This window comes from Moschus berezovskii, chromosome 4 (assembly GCF_049115385.1).
Source record: "Moschus berezovskii isolate FMDL1 chromosome 4, NW_MosBer_1.0, whole genome shotgun sequence".
In the NCBI taxonomy this organism is placed as follows: Eukaryota; Metazoa; Chordata; class Mammalia; order Artiodactyla; family Moschidae; genus Moschus; species Moschus berezovskii.
The window spans coordinates 62,832,066-62,855,361 of NC_142463.1; the positions used below are offsets into that span (position 1 = coordinate 62,832,066).

General features: G+C 38.8%; 1 protein-coding gene across 12 annotated transcripts in view; it reads right to left on the reverse strand.

Annotated features, from left to right (window-relative positions):
- SSX2IP (SSX family member 2 interacting protein) overlaps nucleotides 1-23,296 on the reverse strand; it is an 80,159-nt gene that overhangs the window by 37,994 nt on the left and 18,869 nt on the right. For 8 of the 12 annotated variants that reach the window (XM_088835444.1, XM_088835443.1, XM_088835442.1 and 5 more), the window contains exons 2-6: nucleotides 14,958-15,089; nucleotides 14,199-14,368; nucleotides 13,536-13,748; nucleotides 2,202-2,312; nucleotides 466-601 (exon numbers count right to left, since the gene is read on the reverse strand). In XM_088835444.1, coding sequence (XP_088691570.1) covers nucleotides 466-601; nucleotides 2,202-2,312; nucleotides 13,536-13,748; nucleotides 14,199-14,368; nucleotides 14,958-15,000 — 673 coding nt within the window. In that variant the 5' untranslated portion in view covers nucleotides 15,001-15,089. Of the gene's footprint in view, nucleotides 1-465; nucleotides 602-2,201; nucleotides 2,313-13,535; nucleotides 13,770-14,198; nucleotides 14,369-14,957; nucleotides 15,090-18,202; nucleotides 18,251-23,296 lie in introns of all 12 variants that reach the window. The other 4 variants (XM_088835446.1, XM_088835445.1, XM_088835436.1 and 1 more) reach the window with 4 other exon arrangements.

Here is a 23,296-nt window from a genome sequence, read left to right on the forward strand (position 1 = left end):
TAACGAACTTTAACTTTCACTGTCAAACTGTACTTCAAAGATGCTCAGCTAAAGTAATTGAAAAGAACTCCAAGTGACATGAATGATTTGGCCTGATGATAACTAAAAAAATCACACTTTTGAGACTCAGGAACTGATCCTAATTTTCATATTATAACAGTTCTTTGCTACGAAAGATTAGTGTGTCCTCTGGCTTAGCTGTCTTCTGTGGATTAATCTTACAACTGTCATGTTAAAAAAAATACATGCAATTCTTATATGCAACTAAAGTAGCAAAGCAAAATCACTATTTTTCAAGTAACCAGTTGTCTCAATTTCTAGTTCACATAAATATACACCATCTATAATCAATTGTATAAAGAATGAAAATGACACTTCATGAATTACTGAGCTCAATCCCTCTACATTTCTTAGCGTAATACTAATTTATTTCCCTTTGTTTTATCTTAGCCAGCTGCTTTTTACCAATTTTTTTATCCTTCTTGTTCATAACAAGTTGATGTAAACGTTCCTTTAGTTTATTATATTCACGCTCTTTTCTCTTCATATCATGATTATATTGAGTAGCTCGACTTGCAATGATATTTTGTAATTTCTGCACCTAAAAAAAAAAGCATTTTCCATTAAATGAGTCCCTTTTGGATTGGTAAACTCAGTTAAAATTTACAAATTCAAGACACCTTGTAAATCATCCTAGAATTCAGCTCCTCATAGAATTTAAAAATTATAGGATTATTCTTCCTTCTCTATAAGCACTGGAAACCACTCTTTAAAACATCATTAAATAAAGCACATAAAGTGTTTATTTTTTAATTCTGAAATTTCCAGAGCTTCTAACTCTCTAAATTATCTTCTATATCTTTCACCCCTAGATATATAGATTCTGATCATTTAGAAACCACAAACTCTTATGGAAGTATTAATGTGATTAAAGCTTCATTTGAAACAAGCAGATCATCTGTAAGGACTTCCTTTTACCACTGACTTGAATCATTTTATTCTTTCTCAATCTGTGACAAGCCCAATTAGTTAAAGCATGTGGCAGCAGATAAACAGGTTTTTCTTTCTCTGATCAAAAACAGTTCTCAAATTAGAGTGAGACAAACAGCAGAAAGAATCTGGTTCAGACATTTGCTAAGTACATATTATATGCCAAGCACTACTGGTCAATGTTTATATCTGCTACGACTGCTTAGGCAGCCCTGGATGGGAAGTAAGTTCTATAAAGACATTCTTTATCTCTGCTAGAGATGATCATGTTTGACTTAGTCCTTACTAAAGAAGAACGATAGTCAAACCATTTCAAGTATAATCAACAAATTAAGTGAAAATTTTCCATGAAATAACTCAAGGAAAAGTATACATAACCTTGTGGTTTAGGTAAGATACTTCATTACCCACTTACTAAATATACTACTACATAATCAAACATGGCAAAACAAACCTGTCTAAATCACTATAAGGTTTTTCAAGAAATATGCTCCCTTAAAAGTCTTATTATCATCAAAGCAACATATACAACACTGAAAATGTTCTGCTTTTACAGTGATCACATGGTCAGAAATCAAACTGCAGAGCAGTAAAAACCTAGTGATTTCTTATATAAATTGAAAGATAATTTCAAATGCATTATTAGCTCTATAGGTCCAAATACCAACTAATCAATAAAGCAAAAATGAGATTAGAATTATAATGTCTTCAGCACAGAAATAAGATTTCTAATGTGAATTGCTTTTTTCAAAGAGTAACTCTTGTGTTCATTTAGTCAAGGAATTCTCTCACTAGATGGACAATGTCAATATTTCAGATAGTTCAGGAAGAAGCATTCAAGATACAAGTAAAGGTATGACAGAGAATAAAAGATCTGCATTTAAAGCACCCTGTGTCTGACAAAAAATGGCCGTGCATGTTGAGTCCAGGATGGATGGTACAGATGGTACAGGATGGATGTCACGAGCTGTGCACTGACATACTAAGCCAGGTAAACCCCTAGGGGAGAGGGAACTGGAGAAGGTTCCTGACCTCTCAAGTTGAGTATGATACAACACTATATACAAAGGAGGTCTGCCATACCTATGTGACACAGGATGAATAAACGGTTCTTTTTTGTTATAAAGTTAAGTGACCATTAGGGTCATCTCAAATTACAAACAACAACAAAAAATTCATTTAAACTTTATCTGCAACAACTGACAACTCACCTCATCTTTTTCATTTTTCAGTAGCTGATGCAAATTCCTATTCTTGCATTGTAATTGTCTGTCTCTTTCCTGAAGACCAATCATTTCTCTCCTGGAGGTTTCCAGTTGTTCCTAAAACATTCGTATGCAATTCTGACTAAAATTAACACTGGATTCAGAGCAACTGAATCCTTAAAAGATTAGTAAAAACAAGTTACATGCACTAGGATTTGTTACCTAAAATTGAAGTTTAGCAGCACACAAAATATTTAAAACAATTATTATAAAGCTTGATACTATAGTTACAAATTTTAAATTTGGATAGCAAATTTTATTTAATTTAAATACCAATTTTAATATATATGCAAAAGACCTTCAAAGTGAATCCTTCAAAAGACCCTTCACCTATTCCAGTGATATTGCCACTGAACACTGTCATAATTTCCTTTTAATACTTTTTAACACTTCTATGGTACACTCTTAAGAAAGATCCAGAAATGATTTGGAGCTAAGTCTGAAGACAGGTGACTAAGCAAAGTAAAACACTCCAGATCAGAAAAGGTGGGACTGCAGCATACCAGTCCTGCCTTGCAAACGGTAAACTCTCTCAAAACCTTTCCCCAAGGGCAACGGCAGCATTGCCAGAATCAATATGGGATTAAAATGTGTGTGTGTTAGTCACACAGTCGTGTCTGACTCTGTGACCCTGTGGACTGTAGCCTGCCAGGCTCCTCCATCCATGGGATTTTCCAGGCAAGAATACTGAAGTGGGTTGCCATCCCCTTCTCCAGGGGATCTTCTCAACCCAGAGATTGAACCCGGGCCTCCGACATTGCAAGGGGATTCTTTACCGTCTGAACCACCAGTGAAGTCCTGGGATTAAGATGCTCACTTTCAATTCATTTCACACATTTCCAGAGGAACTGTGCCAAAGTCTGACGAAGCTGCTGGAGTATTTTTTAAATCCTCTAATCTTTATAAAATATAAAAGGCACTCAAGTGATGTCACAACTAACCACAAACAACTTGCATGATTTCTGTAACAATGGACCTCAAGAAAAATTTAGGAATATAACTTAGATAGTTACAAGGTTGCCAATATTTCCTATCATGATTAAAACTTCCTATCATGCCAGCTCATCTGGCACTGGGCCAGCTGACATGTCCCACACACATCAAATCAGATTCTCTCAGAGTCATCCACACTTTACATGAACTCACCATCTTCTCTGCAAATCTATTTCTTATCCCAGTGAATCATACTGCCATCATCAGTAAATTCAAATCAGAGACCTGAACAGTATCTTTAATTCATGACTCTCTTTTCCCCAAATTCGATTTTTCATAAAATTCTACTCATTCTACTTCTTGAGGTTTCCTCATATCTCACTCTTACTCTCTTCACTGGCACTTTCTCAGTTCAAGCCCCAAACACCCCTGGACTGAGCAATTGCTAAGGACTGCTAAGAGATGACCTTTTCACCAGGCTTTCTGAGCCCTTTTCCTCCATTTCACTATCTTCTGCACCTCCTCCTCTAATCTCTTCAGCCAACTGCCAGATGGATAGTCACATGATGCCTTCCTTGTGTTTACATTCCTTGGTGCCTCCAGGTTTCTGCACAATGCCTTTCATACCTGGAGACAGCATCCCAGCCTCATGTCTTACTATTCTTCATCATATATCACCTAGGTCAGCCCCTACCGAGCTATTTGATGTTCCCTGAAAGGAAAATGCTCTCCCTTATTTCCATGTTTTTAAATGGGTCATACGCTCTGACTAGAATGGCTTTCCCAACACTTAGTTCAGTTCAGTTCAGTTCAGTCGCTCAGTCGTGTCCGACTCTCCGCGACCCCATGAATCACAGCACACCAGGCCTCCCTGTCCATCACCAACTCCCGGAGTACACTCAAACTCATGTCCACAGAGTCGGTGATGCCATCCAGCCATCTCATTCTCCGTCGTCCCCTTCTCCTCCCGTCCCCAACCTTTCCCAGCATCAGAGTCTTTTCCAGTGAGTCAACTCGTCGCATGAGGTGGCCAAAGTATTGGAGTTTCAGCTTTAGCATCAGTCCCTCCAATGAACATCCAGGATTGATCTCCTTTAGAATGGACTGGTTGGATCTCCTTGCAGTATAAGGGACTCTCAAGAGTCTTCTCCAACACCACAGTTCAAAAGCATCGATTCTTCGGCGATCAGCCTTCTTCACAGTCCAACTCTCACATCCATACATGACCACGGGAAAAACCACTGCCTTGACTAGACGGACCTTGGTTGGCAAAGTAATGTCTCTGCTTTTTAATATACTATCAAGGTTGGTCATAACTTTCCTTCCAAGGAGCAAGCGTCTTTTAATTTCATGGCTGCAATCAGCATCTGCAGTGATTTTGGAGCCCAAAAAAACAAAGTCTGACACTGTTTCCACTGTTTTTCCATCTATTTCCCATGAAGTGATGGGACCAGATGCCATGATCTTTGTTTTCTGAATGTTGAGCTTCAAGCCAACTTCTCACTCTCCTCTTTCACTTTCAACAAGAGGCTTTTGAGTTCCTCTTCACTTTCTGCCATAAGGGTAGTGTCATCTGCATATCTGAGGTTATTGATATTTCTCCCAGCAATCTTGATTCCAGCTTGTGCTTCTTCCAGCCCAGCGTTCCTCATGATGTACTCTGCATATAAGTTAAATAAGCAAGGTGACAATATACAGCCTTGACGCACTCCTTTTCCTATTTGGAATCAGTCTGTTCCATGTACAGTTCTGACTGTTGCTTCCTGACCTGCATACAGGTTTCTCAAGAGGCAGGTCAGGTGGTCTGGGATTCCCATCTCTTTCAGAATGTTCCACAGTTTATTGTGATCCACACAGTCAAAGGCTTTGGCATAGTCAATGAAGCAGAAATAGATGTTTTTCTGAAACTCTCTTGCTTTCTCCATGATCCAGCGGATGTTGGCAATTTGATCTCTGGTGCCTCTGCCTTTTCTAAAACCTGCTTGAACATCTGGGAGTTCACGGTTTACATATTGCTGAAGCCTGGCTTGGAGAATTTTGAGCATGACTTTGCTAGCGTGTGAGATGAGGGCAATTGTCCGGTAGTTTGAGCATTCTTTGGCATTGCCTTTCTTTGGGATTGGAATGAAGACTGACCTCTTCCAGTCCTGTGGCCACTGCTGAGTTTTCCAAATCTGCTGGCATATTGAGTGCAGCACTTTCACAGCATCATCTTTCAAGACTTGTAATAGCTCAACTGGAATTCCATCACCTCCACTAGCTTTGTTAGTAGTGATGCTTTCTAAGGCCCACCTGACTTCACATTCCAAGATGTCTGGCTCTAGGTCAGTGATCACGTTATCGTGACTATCTTGGTCAGGAAGATCTTTTTTGTACAGTTCTTCTGTGTATTCTTGCCACCTCTTCTTAATATCTTCTGCTTCTGTTAGGTCCATACCATTTCTGTCCTTTATCGAGCCCATCTTTGCATGAAATGTTCCCTTGGAATCTCTAATTTTCTTGAAGAGGTCTCTTGTTTTTCCTATTCTGTTGTTTTCCTCTATTTCTTTGCATTGATCACTGAGGAAGGCTTTCTTATCTCTCCTTGCTATTCTTTGGAACTCTGCATTCAGATGCTTATATCTTTCCTTTTCTCCTTTGCTTTTCGCTTCTCTTCTTTTCACAGCTATTTGTAAGGCCTCCTCAGACAGCCATTTCGCTCTTTTGCATTTCTTTTCCATGGGGATGGTCTTGGTCCCTGTCTCCTGTACAATGTCACGAACCTCCGTCCAGAGTTCATCAGGCACTCTATCTATCAGATCTAGTCCCTTAAATCTATTTCTCACTTCCACTGTATAATCATAAGGGATTTGATTGAGGTCATATCTGAATGGTCTAGTGGTTTTCCCTACTTTCTTCAATTTAAGTCTGAACTTCGCAATAAGGAGTTCATGATCTGAGCCACAGTCAGCTCCTGGTCTTGTTTTTGCTAACTGTATACAGCTTCTCCATCTTTGGCTGCAAAGAATATAATCAATCTGATTTCGGTGTTGACCATCTGGTGATGTCCATGTGTAGAGTCTTCTCTTGTGTTGTTGAAAGAGGGTGTTTGCTATGACCAGTGCGTTCTCTTGACAGAACTCTATTAGCCTTTGCCCTGCTTCATTCCGTGCTCCAAGGCCAAATTTGCCCGTTACTCCAGGTGTTTCTTGACTTCCTACTTTTGCATTCCAGTCCCCGATAATGAAAAGGACATCTTTTTTGGGTGTTAGTTCTAAAAGGTCTTGTAGGTCTTCATAGAACCGATTAACTTCAGCTTCTTCAGCATTACTGGTTGGGGCATAGGCCTGGATTACTGTAATATTGAATGGTTTGCCTTGGAAACGAACAGAAATCATCCTGTCATTTTTAAGATTGCATCCAAGTACTGCATTTCGCACTCTTTTGTTGACCACGATGGCTACTCCATTTCTTCTAAGGGATTCCTGCCCACAGTAGTAGATTTTTTTATTATTTCTTTTAATTGGAGGCTAGTTACAATATTGTAGTGGTTTTTGCCATGAATCAGCTATGGGTGTATATGTGTTCCCCATCCTGAACTCCCCTCCCACTTCCCTCCCCATCCCATCCCTCAGGATTGTCCCAGTACATGGGCCCTGAGCACCCTGCCTCATGCACCAAACCTGGATTGGTGATCTATTTCACATATGGAAATATACATGTTTCAATGCTAGTATCTCAAATCATCCCACCCTCGCCTTCTCCCAGAGTCCAAAAGTCTGTTCTTTACATCTGTGTCTCTTTTGCTGTCTCGCGTATAGGATCATCATTATCATCTTTCTAAATTCCATATATACTGTATTGGTATTTTTCTTTCTGACTTACTTCACTCTGAATAAGAGGCTCCAGTTTCATCCACCTCATTAGAACTGATTCAAATGCATTCTTTTTAATGGCTGAGTAATACTCCATTGTGTATATGTACCACGACTTTCTTATCCATTTGTCTGCCGATGGGCATCTAGGTTGCTTTCATGTCCAAACTATCGTAAACAGTGCTGCGATGAACACTGGGGTAGACATGTCTCTTTCAATTCTTGTTTCCTCAGTGTGTATGCCTAACAATGGGATTGCTGGGTCATATGGCAGTTCTATTTCCAGTTTTCAAAGGAATCTCCACACTTTTCGCCATAGTGGCTATACTAGTTTGCATTCCCACCAACAGTGTAAGAGGGTTCCCTTTTCTCCACACCCTCTCCAGCATTTATTGTTTGTAGACTTTTTGACAGCAGCCATTCTGACCAGCGTGAGATGGTACCTCATTGTTGTTCTGACTTGCATTTCTCTGATAATGAGTGATGTTGAGCATCTTTTCAAGTGTTTGTTAGTCATCTGTACGTCTTCTTTGGAGAAATGTCTGTTTAGTTCTTTGGTCCATTTATTGATTGGGTCGTTTATTTTTCTGGAATTGAGCTGCAGGAGATGCTTGTATATTTTTGAGATTAATTCTTTGTCAGTTGCTTCATTTATTATTATTTTCTCCCATTCTGAAGGCTGTCTTTTCACCTTGCTTATAGTTTCCTTCCTTGTGCAAAAGCTTTTAAGTTTAATTAGGTCCCATTTATTTTTGCTTTTATTTCCATTACTCTGGAAGGTGGGTCATAGAGGATCCTGCTGTGATTTATGTCAGAGAGTGTTTTGTCTATGTTTTCCTCTAGGAGTTTTATAGTTTCTGGTCTTACATTTAGATCTTTTATCCATTTTGAGTTATTTTTGTGTATGGAGTTAGAAAGTGTTCTAGTTTCATTCTTTTACAAGTGGTTGACCAGTTTTCCCAGCACCATTTGTTAACGAGATTGTCTTTTCTCTATTGTATATTCTTGCCTCCTTTGTCAAAGATAAAGTGTCTATAGGTGCATAGATATATGTCTGGGCTTTCTATTTTGTTCCATTGATCTATATTTCTGTCTTTGTGCCAGTACCATACTGTCTTGATGATAGCTTTGTAGCACAGTCTGAAGTGAGGCAGGTTGATTCCTCCAAGTCCATTCTTTTTTCTCAAGAGTGCTTTGTCTATTCAAGGTTTTTTGTATTTTCATACAAATTGTGAAATTATTTGTTCTAGTTCTCTGAAAAATACTGTTGGTAGCTTGATAAGGACTGCACTGAATCTATAGATTGCTTTGGGTAGTATACTCATTTTCATACTGATTGTTCCAATCCATGAACATGGTATATTTCTCCATCTATTTGTGTCATCTTTGATTTCTTTCATCAGTGTTTTATAGTTTTCTATATCTATAGGTCTTTTGTTTCTTTAGGTAGATTTATTCCTAAATATTTTATTCTTTTCATTGCAATGGTGAATGGAATTGCTTCCTTAATTTCTGTTTTCTCATTGTTAGTCTATAGGAATGCAAGGGATTTCTGTGTGTTAATTTTATATCCTGCAACTTTACTATATTCATTGATTACCTCTAGTAATGTTCTGGTGGTGTCTTTAGGGTTTTCTATGTAGAGGATCATGTCATCTGCAAACAGTGAGAGTTACTTCTTCTTTTCCAATCTGGATTCCTTTTATTTATTTTCCTTCTCTGATTGCTGTGGCTAAAACTTCCAAAACTATGTTGAATAGTAGTGGTGAGAGTGGGCACCCTTGTCTTGTTCCTGACTTTAAGGGAAATGTTTTCAGTTTTTCACCATTGAGGATAATGTTTGCTGTGGGTTTATCATATATGGCTTTTATTATGTTGAGGTATGTTCCTTCTATTCCTGCTTTATGGAGGGTTTTTATCATGAATGGATATTGAATTTTGTCAAAGGTTTTCTCTGCATCTATTGAGATAATCATATGGTTTTTAACTTTCAATTTGTTAATGTGATGTACCATATTGATTGATTTGCGAATACTGAAGAATCCTTGCATCCCTGGGATAAAGTCCACTTGGTCATGATGTATGAACTTTTTAATTTGCTAGAATTTTGTTGAGGATTTTTGCATCTATGTTCATCAGTAACACTGGCCTGTAATTTTCTTTTTCTGTGGCATCTTTGTCAGGTTTTGGTATTAGGGTGATGGTGGTCTCACACAATAAGTTTGGCAGTTTACCTTCCTCTGTGATTTTCTAGAAGAGTTTGAGTAGGACAGGTGTTAGCTCGTCTCTAAATTTTTGGTAGATTTCACCTGTGAAGCAATCTGATCCTGGGCTTTTGTTTGTTGGAAGATTTTTTATTACAGTTTCGATTTCCGTTCTTGTGATGGGTCTGTTAAGATTTTCTGTTTCTTCCTGGTTCAGTTTTGGAGGTTATACTTTTCTAAGAATTCATCCATTTCTTCCAGGTTGTCCATTTTATTGGGATATAGTTGCTGATAGTAGTCGCTTATGATCCTTTGTATTTCTGTGTTGTCTGTTGTGATTTTTCCATTTTCATTTCTAGTTTTGTTGATTTGATTCTTCTCCTTTTTTCTTGATGAGTCTGGCTAATGGTTTGTCTACATTACTTATCTTCTCAAAGAACCAGCTTTTAGTTTTGTTGATTTTTGCTATAGTTACCTTTGTTTCTTTTTCATTTATTTCTGCCCTAATTTTTGATGATTTCTTTCCTTCTACTAACCCTGGGGTTCTTTATTTCTTCCTTTTCTAGTTGCTTTAGGTGTAAAGTTGGGTTATTTTTTCGATTTTTCTCTTGTTCCTTGATGTAAGCTACATAGAGTTACATAGAGAAGAGAAGAGGGAAGAGGGAGTCAGAGGTGACCAGCAGGAAAAGAGGGGGAGTCAAAAGGGGAGAGAGCAAGCTAGCCAGTAAGCACACGCCTAAGTAAAAATGGGTACTGAAGATTAAGATTCTTAAAGGTACAAAATTGATAATACCACAAAGATTAAAAATCTAGATGTTTTAGACTCTCAAAAATACAATATTAAAAATACAAAACAAAATAAATCACAAAAATTATAAAATATATATATGAAATTTGTTTTAAAAACAGGGTCTTTTCTTTTGCAAGGTAATAGGTTTTAAAATTAAAGGAGTAATAAAGAACTTAAAATTTTTTTTAATTTTATTAAAAAATTATAATAGTAAAAATATATCTAGGAATTTCTCTGGAGCTGTTCAGGGTAGTGTGGGGTCAGTTCAGTTCCAGACAGTTCTTCATTCCAGCTTATACTTCTTCTCAAGGTCTATAGGCCCCTTCCAAGCTTCCTAGTCAATGCCAACTACAGGGTTTTAATCTGTTGCACCTGTCACTTCCACAGGGGTTCCCTCTTCTTTGTTTATTTTGGTATCCTCTGTTTGCAAGTCTCTTCAGTGTCTAATTTCCACCCTGACACAAGGGGGCGAAGGTGGTCACTTATTTAGGCCCACTTTGCTGTGGGGAGGGAGGAACACGGCAAACAAATATCATTAGCATGTGTGGGGAGTGCGCGCAGTGTATGGACCACAGTGGGTTTGCCCCAGCTCACAGCGGCGTGTGCGTTCCCGGTCTACACTGCTCAGGCTCCAGGTTGCACTGCAGGGGAACTGTCCAAACGAGACCCTGCATTTCCTGCACTTCTCAGGTCTAAGCTGCTCAAGTTCAGGTTCTCAGGTACTCCACAAAGTCACAGACTCAGTTGGGTATGCATTTTGTGCCCTTCCCAGGCTGGAGCACCTCAGGCGGCCAGATGCTTGGTGAGTGCACTGTCCCAGGTGGGCTGTGTGTCTTAATCACCTCCCCGGTCCCAGTAGCTTGGTTTTCCAGTTACACCACGAGAGCGCTGTCTCAGGCATGCTGTGTGTCTCCTTTGGGGAGCTGATCTCTGGCTGCAACCCTCTGGCAGATGTCAACCGTCTAGGATCCCAGCAAGACTTGGGTTAGCAACTGGGAGTCTGCTAACAGTATGGTGGAGCATGCTGGTCTCTGGGGCCGAGATTGCCCTTTGTCTTCTGGCTCTGGCTGTCACCAGCCTGCCTCTCTGCCTCTGTGGGGAGATGGTCCGATCTGCAGCTGGCGAGCTCTCCTCTGGTATTCACTCAATCTTTTGTTATGTGAGCAGGCCAGGCTGTACCTTAGGTTAGAGCTTTTCACTGGAAACTTTTTTTTTCCTCTTTCCGGTTATCTCACAGTTTGGGTTGCTATCTCACGTTAGCTCCCTCAGATTGTCCTCAGGGCATTCAGGCCCGGTTCTTACCTAAGCATGCAACCCGCACCTCACTGTCCAGCCCACACTTGCTGGTGGCAGACACAAGCATCTGGGCTAGTTCTCCGCTGGGAGCTGTGGTTAGGTACATATTCTGTGGGGTTTTTTTTTTTCTTCCCCTCCCAGTTATGTTGCCCTCTGAGATTCCAAAACTCCCCACCCACAGACCCGCCAGTGAGAGGGTTTCCTGCTGTTTGGAAACTTCTCCTCTTTCACAACTCCATCCCCAGGACAGGTCTCCATCCCTATCTCTTTTGTCTCTCTTTTTGTCTTTTATATTTTGTTCTGCGTCCTTTTGAAGAGAATGGGCTGCCTTTCTGGGTGCCTGGTGTCCTCCGCCAGCATTCAGAAGTTGTTTTGTGCAAGTTGCTCACCATTCAAATGATATTTTGATGAATTTGTGGGGGAGAAAGTGGTCTCCCCATCCTATTCCTCTGCCATCTTAGGACCGCCTCCACTAGTGAATTTTTATTCATTCCTCAAATCTCAGATCAAGTGTTACTTCTCTCTGTAGCATTCCTTACCTCCCACACCAAGAATGAGTGAAGCAAATAATGACAGATCAACCTGTCCTTTTACAATGGACTACAACCTCCTTGCAAAGAGGGACTGGGTTCTACTCATATTTGAAACCCAGAGACTACCACAAAAATACTCCATAAATTCTGCACAACGAATTCAGTGAACAGTAGTTAGATCTAGAAACTTTTCTAGGACAGATCAGCAACTTCTCCCATTATACACACATTTCTGTCCACAGCTGATCCAAAATACCAGATTTTGGCCCAGGTCAAATCCCAAATTAGAAGATTTCTTAGAAAACACTCTACGCTTTGGATCGTCCCAATGAATGATCATTTCTTAGAGGAAAGGTTCAATAGTCCCAGATTATCAATATTATTATGTAATTACTCACTAGCTATTTACAAGACAATGAACCAAAAGTGCCTAGAAAAAGTTTTAATGCAGAATTTCTCCCTTCTAGGACTTAAAACTTTGGGTCTGTCTAATTCATAAGATCTTCCATAAGTTTCTCTGATTAAAACTAAAATCCACAGCCTTTATATAAGGTTGGGGGCTATCAACTATCCCCTTTATCAAAGTTCCCCAATCAGCCACAGCATACAGAATGTACAAAAACCTAATATTATTATAATAGAGAAAATACACTGTTATATATGTATATTAGCTAAGACAACAACATACAATAGGTTCGGCAAAGACAGGCTGGTATGGGCAAGGGCTGCTGAGAAGCTAAAATGCTTCCCTATTATATATATTTTATATTATATACTACAGAGTCTATTATTTTCTAATAGAGCTTAGAGATTCAAAATGCTGAGCAGGTTGTTGTTGTTATCTGTTCTTGGAGTGGGGTAGGAGAAGATATACAAGAAAAATAAAAAAGGAAACCCATTATAGAACAGTATCTTTAAAAAAATTTTGCCTTGAATTGACTATCACCTCCTTTATAATATACAATCGTAAGTCCCTACCAGACTGTGATTTGAATACCTTCTTTCCTCTCAATAAATGAGAAATTCATTTCTTAAATAAATGAATATATTTTTTTTAAAAAGGAATACATCTGTTCCTTTAAAAGGAAAGAATGAAAACAAAGTAGAGCCAGCAACAGATGTTCCATAGTTCAAGGTAGCAGGTCAATGTAAAAAGTATTTCTTTTGTTCTGAGAAATAAGCAGGTCTCTGAATGCATTCTTCTCTGGTCCTCTCTAGAGTCCCAGGGACTTCTAAGACTTAGTAGTTATCTGGTCTGCTTTCATTATTGAGCTTTAGCAACTGTGGCATAGATCACATCAAGAATGTTATTCTTGAAATAAACTGATGCAGTATCTCACAGTAAGATTATTTTAAATTAAGCATATACTTTATTAAGCAAGATTGCACAGGGTTGGGGGAGGTCCTCATTTTATTTTCCTCGGATGTAAGTTAACTTGTCAAAGATTCATTAAGACACCAAACAGTTCATAAAATCATCGCCTTCAACATGGATATCAGGAAGCAGCACAGTTGATTTGTACAAACTATGCTCACTTTCACTCAGCAATTTTAAAAAATCCTAAAACTTAAAAAAAAACTAAAATTTGTTTGATAAAGTCCAATGAAAATTTATAGTATCAAACTACATAACAATGGCATTGAAATACATACTGAAACGTAATTTCTACCTTAAGTTTTGCATAGCAGTTCTGTAGATGGTCCATATCGCTTCCCAGTTTCAAATTCTGTGTTTCCACATTTTCCTGAGCTAGAAGGTTCTTCCGCTGAAGTACAAGTAGCTCATTCATGCAATTTAAAACAGCAACTATATTTAATTCTCTCTTTGTCTCTTTACCTTTGGATTCTTCATATAATGAAGGAAAACCGAAAGTAGTCAATTCCTAGTAGGAGAAAACGTTTTCCTAAAAGTTGGTTACTGACAACTTAGTAAATAAACAAAAGACAGAAATCTCTTCTGAAAAAGAAAACTATCCTGAGATACTTCAGAGAATAGTACCTATGCCAAAGGACAAAGAATTAAGAGACCTTGGGCTCTCTCAGCCTCTGCTCCACAGTTACCTGTGATCTGGAATAGGCACTTAGGTTTCTACATGTAAAATAAGGGTAAGACTCCCCCTGGCAGAGCTCCTGGAGTGATGAGGGAGCCGACTGGCTCCAGACAAAAGCATTCAGCTGGTATCTAGACTAGATGGTCACCAAGGTTCTCTGCAAATCTAATATAAATTCTGGGCCAATATGTAACATTTGTGTGCTTGACAAGTTTACCATTCTTATGTTCTATTGTATAACATGATTTCTGTTATTTATTTTATCTTACAAACAAAAGTTACCTGATCCAGATATGAGATACTCTGCTCAATATTCTCTTCTGTGCAGAAGGCACTAAAATAACTGTGCACGTTTTTTGACAAAGGTATTGAAGAACATAGCACTTGCTGTGAGTATAAACTTGATGGAGACATCTTTGTTTCTGAGGTATATGGAGAGAGAGTTTTGCTTTCTGAAAGAATCAATAAAATGCATTTACATAAATAATTTGCAAAAATGCATGCAAAGCTAATAACATGATCTTCATTACCAAAGATTCTGAATGATAGAAATATAGTTTTTTCAAATTAGGGCAAAGCTGGCTTTTGTATGAAGACTATATAATATTTTCTAAAAAATATACAATAAAGTGGTGCTCTTAGAAGGCATGTTAAGTTGCAATATTCTATCTTAAAAATTAACATTACTTTAGATTTATAACACTGTTAGGCAAAAACCTACTTATCTATGCACTCAAACTTTATGTGATTAAAGGAATAAATCAGAGAAATACACTGAGGTAGCCAATGAATTTATTTCAAACACAGAAAAATCTCCTCCTCAAGCAATCAACTCTTCAGCAAAAGCACCTAATCCTACTAATTAGGCACAATTCTTAGCTCTCCCTGATGATTTTACTGAAGAAAGATGAAAATTATATATTTCACTCCTATTTATGTCTCTTTCTAGGTACATCTTCAATGTTTATGGTAATTTATTGTCACTGAAAATTAACATTTGCAATTACTGTTCTAGCTTACAACCATTCTAAACTCCATTACCTGAAGACAGACCTGGATCTGTAACAGTCATCCAATCTCCCATAGCAATCACCAGAGCCAGGATACCTGAGGAACCAATTCAGCAGTGACACATTCAGCCCAGCTGCTGTCAGTCTTCTATGTAGGCATTTCCTTAGAAAACAAATCACAGAATAAGAGCATCAAATTAAATATATGAAAGCAAATATAAAGTCAATGTGTCAGAAATAGTCATATGTGCTTCATACCAGAAGGATTCTGTATTACTCTCAAGTACTATCATATAGAACACAAGTTAAAGCACAATAATAAAAACATTGTGTGTGCGTGTGCGTGTTTAAGTTCAGTTCAGTTCAGTTGTTCAGGCATGTCCAACTCTTTGTGACCCCATGGACTGTAGCACACCAGGCCTCCCTGTCCATTAGCAACTCCTGGAGTTTGATACTCAAACTCATGTCCATTGAGTTGGTGGTGCCATCCAACCATCTCATCCTCTGTCATCCCCTTCTCCTCCCACCTTCAATGTTTCCCAGCATCAGGGTCTTTTCCAATAAATCAGTTCTTCCCATCAGGTGGCCAAAGAATTGGAGTTTCAGTAGTCCTTCCAATGAATATTCAGGACTGATTTCCTTTAGGATGGACTGGTTGGATCTCCCTGAAGTCCAAGGGACTCTCAAGAGTCTTCTCCAACACCACAGTTCAAGATTCTAGCTTGTGCTTCATCCAGCCCAGTGTTTCACATGATGTACTCTGCATATAAGTTAAATAAGCAGGATGACAATATACAGACTTGACGTACTCCTTTCCCGATTTGGAACCAGACTGTTGTTGCATGTCTAGTTCTAACTGTTGCTTCCTGACCTCCATACAGATTTCTCAAGAGGCAGGTCAGGTGGTCTGGTAGGAATGGCAAACCACTTCAGTATTCTTGCCTTGAGAATCCCATGAACAGAATTAATACTGTGTGTGTAAGGATCAAGGTTAAAAGGCTTCTCAAGTTATAGTAAGGTATTCGCATTACTTCACATGTACAAAGTACATGATCTGACTCACTATAAACCTAAGGTACAGAATTGTACTAGAATATTGGAGTAGGTTACCATTTCCTACTCCAGGGGATCTTCCCAACCTAGGGATCAAACCCATATCTCTTGCATCTCCTGCACTGGCAGGCCGATTCTTTACCACTGAGCCACCTGGAAAGCCCTAAAAAATATTTCCAAATTATATCCTTTAAAGTAAAATTCCTACTTTACTTTTTTGAAAAGAAAAAAATTTCCTCGCCAGCATTCCCAATTTTTGTTTGCAGTTTTTACTAACTATATTAGCAAAACTTTTAATTAGTGTTGGCATGGATGCAATGAAATGAATACTCCCATACACTGCTCTCCAGAAAGATTAGATCAATTTATACTACTACCAAGCAATTCAACAATATATACCAAAGTCTTAATAATGAAAACATATTTTGATCCAGAAATTCCACTTTTGAAACTTAATCCTAATAAAATAACATTTTTCACAAAGATTCACCTACATATTATTCCTTAGATTATGAAAAAAGACAGAAATCACTTATAAGTTCCACAATAGGAGATTGGTTACATAATACATTTATATACTGGAACACTGTGCATCCTTTAAACACAATCATTCAGAATTAGAGTGGCTAACAAATACACAAAAGGCAAGAAACATATATGAATCAAGTAGACTAAGTATAAGAAACACATAAACTTTTTAGTCTACCATTCATACTTCTATTTTTCTATAGAGATAAAGTGAAATTATAAATTGTAACTGGAAATCAATTTCAAGGTCAGGAACAGGAGGAGAGAGGTGAATACGGGAGGCAAACTGGAGAACACATGTCAACTCTTTGGACAGCTGCTTCCCAGCCACGATAAACTGTGGCCAAAAGAGAAAGCAACTCCTATGTTGGTACATCATTTCATTTTGAGAGATGTTGAGATGCTGGATTTCTCCGTGAAATCTCCAAATAGCATTAGCAGCTAATTACAAACATTAACTATGCAAGCTACCCTTTGCAAAGGCGGAATGGCTAGAAGGGGGAGATCAGAGCACCACACATTTTGATCTGAGAGGTGGTTACTTAGGTAAGTGCATCAGTACAATTCGTCAAGCTGTACACTTAAGACCTGTGCACTTGACTGAGTAGAAGTTATACCTCAAACACCACCATTTTTAAATAAGCCAAATAAAATGTGTCTTTAGGCCAGATCTGGACTGTAGATGGAGAGTTTACCATACCACCTCTCTTTTGAATACTCAAGATGTGGGAGAATATTCACAATATGATGTTAAAGTGAGACAAAATCTTTCATTCACGCAGTAAAATTTTAACTGTGCTACTACATGCTAACATGCTTTCCTAGGCATAGGGAAAGCCCTGCTCTCACGAAGTACACATTCTGGTGGGGTAGAAATAGACCAGAAGTAAGCAATAAATTACAGTAACATCACATTCATTGTGATGAGAATAAGGAAAATAAAATACTAATGAGAGTATGGGGGCGGATATCTGGATCAGTCAAGGAAGGCTGCACTGAGATGCTGATGTCTGAACTGAGACCTAAATGATACGGAATCATCAACCACAAAAAATAGCCAATGACCAGAGAAGCCCAGGTGGAGAAAACAGCACATACAAAAACCCAAGATGGAAAGAACTCGGTACATATGAAAAACATAAGAACAGCCGGGACACCTGAAGCACAGCAACATATGCACAAAGTTGGCTTTCCTCTAAACTGCCATGAAGAGCTCTCAAAGCTTTCAGGCTTTAAAAAATATCATTACAGCCACTCTGCCCTATGAGATTATAGGGGGGCAATAGTGGGCACTGAAGAAATCAAGCTACTGCAATAATTCAGGCAAGAAGACCAGAGTTACTGTATGTCTCTTCAGTGAAAGCAGAGACGCATGGATAGATTAAGGATGTGTCCTGCAGACGGAACCTTCAGGATTTATAGATGGATTGAAACAAGGGCAAAAGAGAGATGACAATTCCTAGATCACACAGAAACATACTCGTGCAATTCACTGTATGTGATCTGCATACATATTATGCAATTCACAATTATGTGATATCACATATCACAATTACATGATAAAATGTCACATATTATACACATAACATTATGATGTCACACACATAGGTTTTCTAGTCTGGCACTAATCTTTTGCTCTTTTGCTACTCATGTGTTTTGGAAAGAACACCTTGAACTCTTGTACTTTCCACTGACCTTAAATGGGTGTCTTTAGCAACAGGAAGAACAGGATGAGAGTTGAATCTGCACTCAGAAAGAAAAATGATCTCACTTTTGGTTTTCAGAAACAGTCGCAATAAGCAAAACAGAATCCAAGGGACCATAAACCCAACGATTCTAACCTGGCTCTGCTTTGGGTAAGTTACTTTAACTTCTCCAAGCCCTAGTTTCCTCACGGGCAAATTGCCATTATCTTCTAAGGATTGAGACAATGCACATAAAATATTTATTTAGCAACTGCCTGGCATATGGGACACATGTAATTAATATCAGTTGTTATCATCATCATCCCAACATGAATCTGATTTGTATAAATGACAGGATTCTAAAACCTGTAACAAAATGCACTGCTGCTCTCAGTAAGACTTCACCATAAATCCTCAGATCTGAGACACATCATTAGAAAACATAACACTGGCTCTAAGTCCCTTTTCTCCTCATACAGAAAGATTATAAACACCAAAATGTGTCTACTGCAATTCCTTGTTGTTCAGTCCCTAACTCATGTCTGACTCTCTGCAACCCCATGGACTACAGCACACCAGGCTTTCTTTTCCTCCACTATCTCCCAGAGTTTCCTCAAGTTCATGCCCACTGAGTCGATGATCTACTACATATCCACACTTTCAAACTAATTTAAGTCAGTTACTCTTAACTGTGTATTGAGCTCTCACAGTGTCTACAGGTTTCAACAGTAAACTGTTCCCTGTCCTGTTAAAAACAAAAACGTAGTTGCAAAATATTCAGGTCTAGATAAATATCCAAAGTGAAAACCAAAACTACTCTTCTGTTCAATGAGGCACCAAATTATACACATTGAGGCTTGTGATAAAATATCACCTAGCCAGTCTTTTCAAGAACAGAGAATACACATCAATATGCATCCGCAAAGAGAATAATTTTTGCAAAGTATTCTATAATTGTCTCCTGAGAAACATGTATGAGGGTCAAGAAGCAACAGAATCAGAACAACTGACTGGTTCAAAATTGGGAAGGGAGTACGTCAAGGCTGTATATTGTCAACCTTAAATTATATGCAGAGTGAGTTCAGTTCAGTCACTCAGTCACGTCCGACCTTTAGGAATGCATGGACTGCCAGTCTACCCCATCAATCACCAATTCCCGAAGCTTATTCAAACTCATGTCCAACGAGTCGGTGACACCATTCAACTATCTCATCCTCCATCGCCCCCTTCTCCTCCCACATTCAATCTTTCCCAGCATCAGAGTCTTTTCCAATGGTTAGTTTTTCCCATCAGGTGGCCAAAGTATTGGAGTTTCACCTTCAACATCAGTCCTTCCAATGAATATTCAGGACTGATTTCCTTTAGGATGGGCTGGTTGGATCTCTTTGCAGTCCAAGGGACATCTCAAGAGTATTCTCCAACACCACAGTTCAAAAGCATCAATTTTCAGCACTCAGCTTTCTTTATAGTCCAACTTTCACATCCATACATGACTACTGGAAAAAACCATAGCCTTGACTAGGTGGACCTTTATTGGCAAAGTAATGTCTCTGCTTTTTAATATGCTGTCTAGGTTGATCAGAGCATTTCTTCCAAGGAGCAAGCATCTTTTAATTGCATGGCTTCAGTCACCATCTACAGTGATTTTGGACAAAAAGAAAAGTCTGTTACAGTTTTCACTGTTTCCCCCCCTATTTGCCATGAAGTAACGGGACTGGATACCATGATCTTAGTTTTCTGAATGTTGAGTTTTAAGCCAACTTTTTCACTCTCCTCTTTCACTTTCATCAAGAGGCTCTTTAGTTCTTCTTTGCTTTCTGCCACAAGGGTGGTGTCATCTGCCTATCTGAGGCTATTGACATTTTTCCCACCAATCTTCATTCCAGAGTGTGCTTCATCCAGCCTGCCATCTCGCATGATGTACTCTGCATGTAAGTTAAATAAGCAGGGTGTCAATATACAGGCTTGAAGTACTCCTTTCCCAATTTGGAACCAGTCCATTGTTCCATGTACAGTTCTAACTGTTGCTTCTCGACCTGCACAAGAGATTTCTCAGGAGGCAGGTAAGATGGTCTGGTACTCCTATTTCTTGAAGAATTTTCCAGTTTGTTGTGATCCACACAGTCAAAAGTTTTGGCATAGTCAATAAAGAAGATGTTTTTCTGGAACTCTCTGGCTTTTTTGATGATCCAGTGGATGTTGGCCATTTGATCTCTGGTCCCTCTGCCTTTTCTAAAACCAGCTTGAACATCTGGAAGTTCACGGTTCACACACCGTTGAAGCCTGGCTTGGAGATTTTGAGCATTATTTTGCTAACATGTGAGATGAGTGCAATTGTGCAGTAGTTTAAACATTCTTTGCCATTGCCTTTCTGTGGGATTGGAATGAAAACTGACCTTTTCCAGTCCTGTGGCCACTGCTGGGTTTTCCACATTTGCTGGCATATTGAGTGCAGCACTTTCACAGCATCATCTTTTAGGATTTGAATTAGCTCACCTGGAATTCCATCACTTCCACTAGCTTTGTTCGTAGTGATGCTTCCTAAGGTCCACTTGACTTCACATTCCAGGGTGTCTGGCACTGGGTGAGTGATCACACCATCATGGTTATCTGGGTTGTGAAGATCTTTTTTGTACAATTCTGTGTATTCTTGCCACCTCTTCTTAATGTCTTCTGCTTCTATTTGGTTCATACCATTTCTGTCCTTTATTGAGCCCATCTTTGCATGAAATGTTCCCTTGGTATCTCTGATTTTCTTGAACAGATCTCTAGTCTTTCCCACTCTATTGTTTTCCTCTATTTCTTTGCATGGATCACTGAGGAAGGCTTTCTTATCTCTCTGTGCTATTCTTTGGAACTCTGCATTAAAATGCATATATCTTTCCTTTTCTCCAGTCCCATCATTTCATGGCAAATAGATGGGGAAACAGTGGAAACAGTGGCTAACTTTATTTTTTTGTTAACTATGACAGCTACTCCATTTCTTCTAAGAAATTTTTACCCACAGTAGTAGATATAATGGTCATCTGAGTTAAATTCAACCATTCCAGTCCATTTTAGTTCACTGATTCCCAGAATGACGACGTTCACTCTTGCCATCTCCTGTTTGACCACTTCCAATTTGCCTTGATTCATGGACCTAACGTTACAGGTTCCTATGCAATATTGCTCTTTACAGCATTGGACCTTGCTTCTATCACCAGTCACATCCACAACTGTGTGTTGTTTTTGCTTTGGCTCCATCTCTTCATTCTTTCTGGAGTTACTTCTCCACTGTTCTCCAGTAGCATACTGGGCACCTCCCGACCTGTGGAGTTCATCTTTCAGTGTCCTATCTTTTTGTTTTTTCATACTGTTCATGGGGTTCTCAAGGCAAGAATACTGAAGTTGTTTGCCATTGACTTCTCCAGTGGACCACACGTTGTCAGAACTCTCCACCATGACCCATCTATCTTGGGTGGCCCTACACAGCATGGCTCATGGTTTTATTGAATTAGGCAAGGCTGTGGTCCATGTAATCAGTTTGATTATTTTTTTTTGGTAATTGTGGTTTTCATTCTATCTGATGAATAAGGATAAGAGGTTTATGAAAGTTTCCTGATGGGAGAGACTGACTGAGGGGGAAACTTCACCCTGTTCTGATGGGGGGGGTCCATGCTCAATAAATCTTTAATCCAATTATATGCAGAGTACATGTGAAATCCGGGATGGATGAAGCACAAGCTGGAATCAAGATTGCCAGCAGAAATATCAACAACCTTAGATATGCAGATAACACCACCCTTATGGCAGAAAGTAAAGAGCCTCTTGATGAAGGTGAAAAGACACCGAAAAAGTTGGCTTAAAACTCAGCATTCAAAAAAATGAAGATCATGGTATCCAGTACCATCAGTTCATGGCAAACAGATGGAGAAACAATGGAAACAAGTGACAGACTATTTTCTTGGCTCCAGAATCACTGCAGACGGTGATTGCAGCCATGAAAGTAAAAGATGCTTGCTCCTTGGAAGAAAAGCTATGACCAACCTAGACAGCATATTAAAAAGCAGAGCCATTACTTTGCCGACAAACATCCATCTAGTCAAACCTATGGTTTTTCCAATAGTCATGTATGGATGTGAGAGTTTGACTATAATGAAAATTGAGCGCCAAAGAACTGATGCTTTTGAACTGTGGTGTTGGAGAAGACTCTTGAGAGTCCCTTGTACTGCAAGGAGATCCAAGCAGTCCATCCTAAAGGAAATTCGTCCTGAATATTCACTGGAAGGACTTTTGTTGAAGCTATAACTCCAATAATCTGGCCACCTGATGTGAAGAACTGATTCACTGGAAAAGACCCTGATGCTGGGAAAGATTGAAGACAGCAGAAGGAGACGACAGAGGATGAGATAGTTGGATGGCATCACTGACTCTATGAACATCAGTTTGAGCAACCTCCGGGAGTTGGTGTCAGACAGGTAAGCCTGGCGTTCTGCAGTTCATGAGGTAGTGAAAAGTCTGACACAATTGAGCAACTGAACTGAACTGAATCTGTAACCCCCAATTCTCTTTATATAGCATGGATTAGAGTAGCTGCCCAAATTTCCAAAATTATGAGTGAATTTTATGAGCAAGACATAAGGATTAAGAATTCAATATCTTGTGAAAGATACTTCATTCATTTAAGATGGATGAGAACAGTCATGGAATAAAGAAAAAAAAATCTGTAAAGTAACCCATAAGAATTTTTTATCCTATACGTCAGAAAGACAGTTTTGTTCCTTCCTAGTGAATAATATATATATAGGCACATAATAAACTTTCGTATTTCAAGTACTCATCAATGTACATTCCAATAAATCTTCATAAGAGAAAACCATACTAATTGCAGTAAAATTGCAAACTTCAGTAAAAATGTTATCTCACTATTTCTGAAGAACTACTTTGGCATCCATCTATGTTCTATGGGCCTGAAGTACAACGCCATATACCTCAGTGTAAAATAAGCAAGGGTAATCTGGTCTTTTCTGGGTGGATTATGCTGAAGTCAAGAATTATCAGGTAGCCATTTTTTAGGTTAGAATCCTGGCAGAAAATTGAGAAGCAGTGAGACAGCATATTAAAA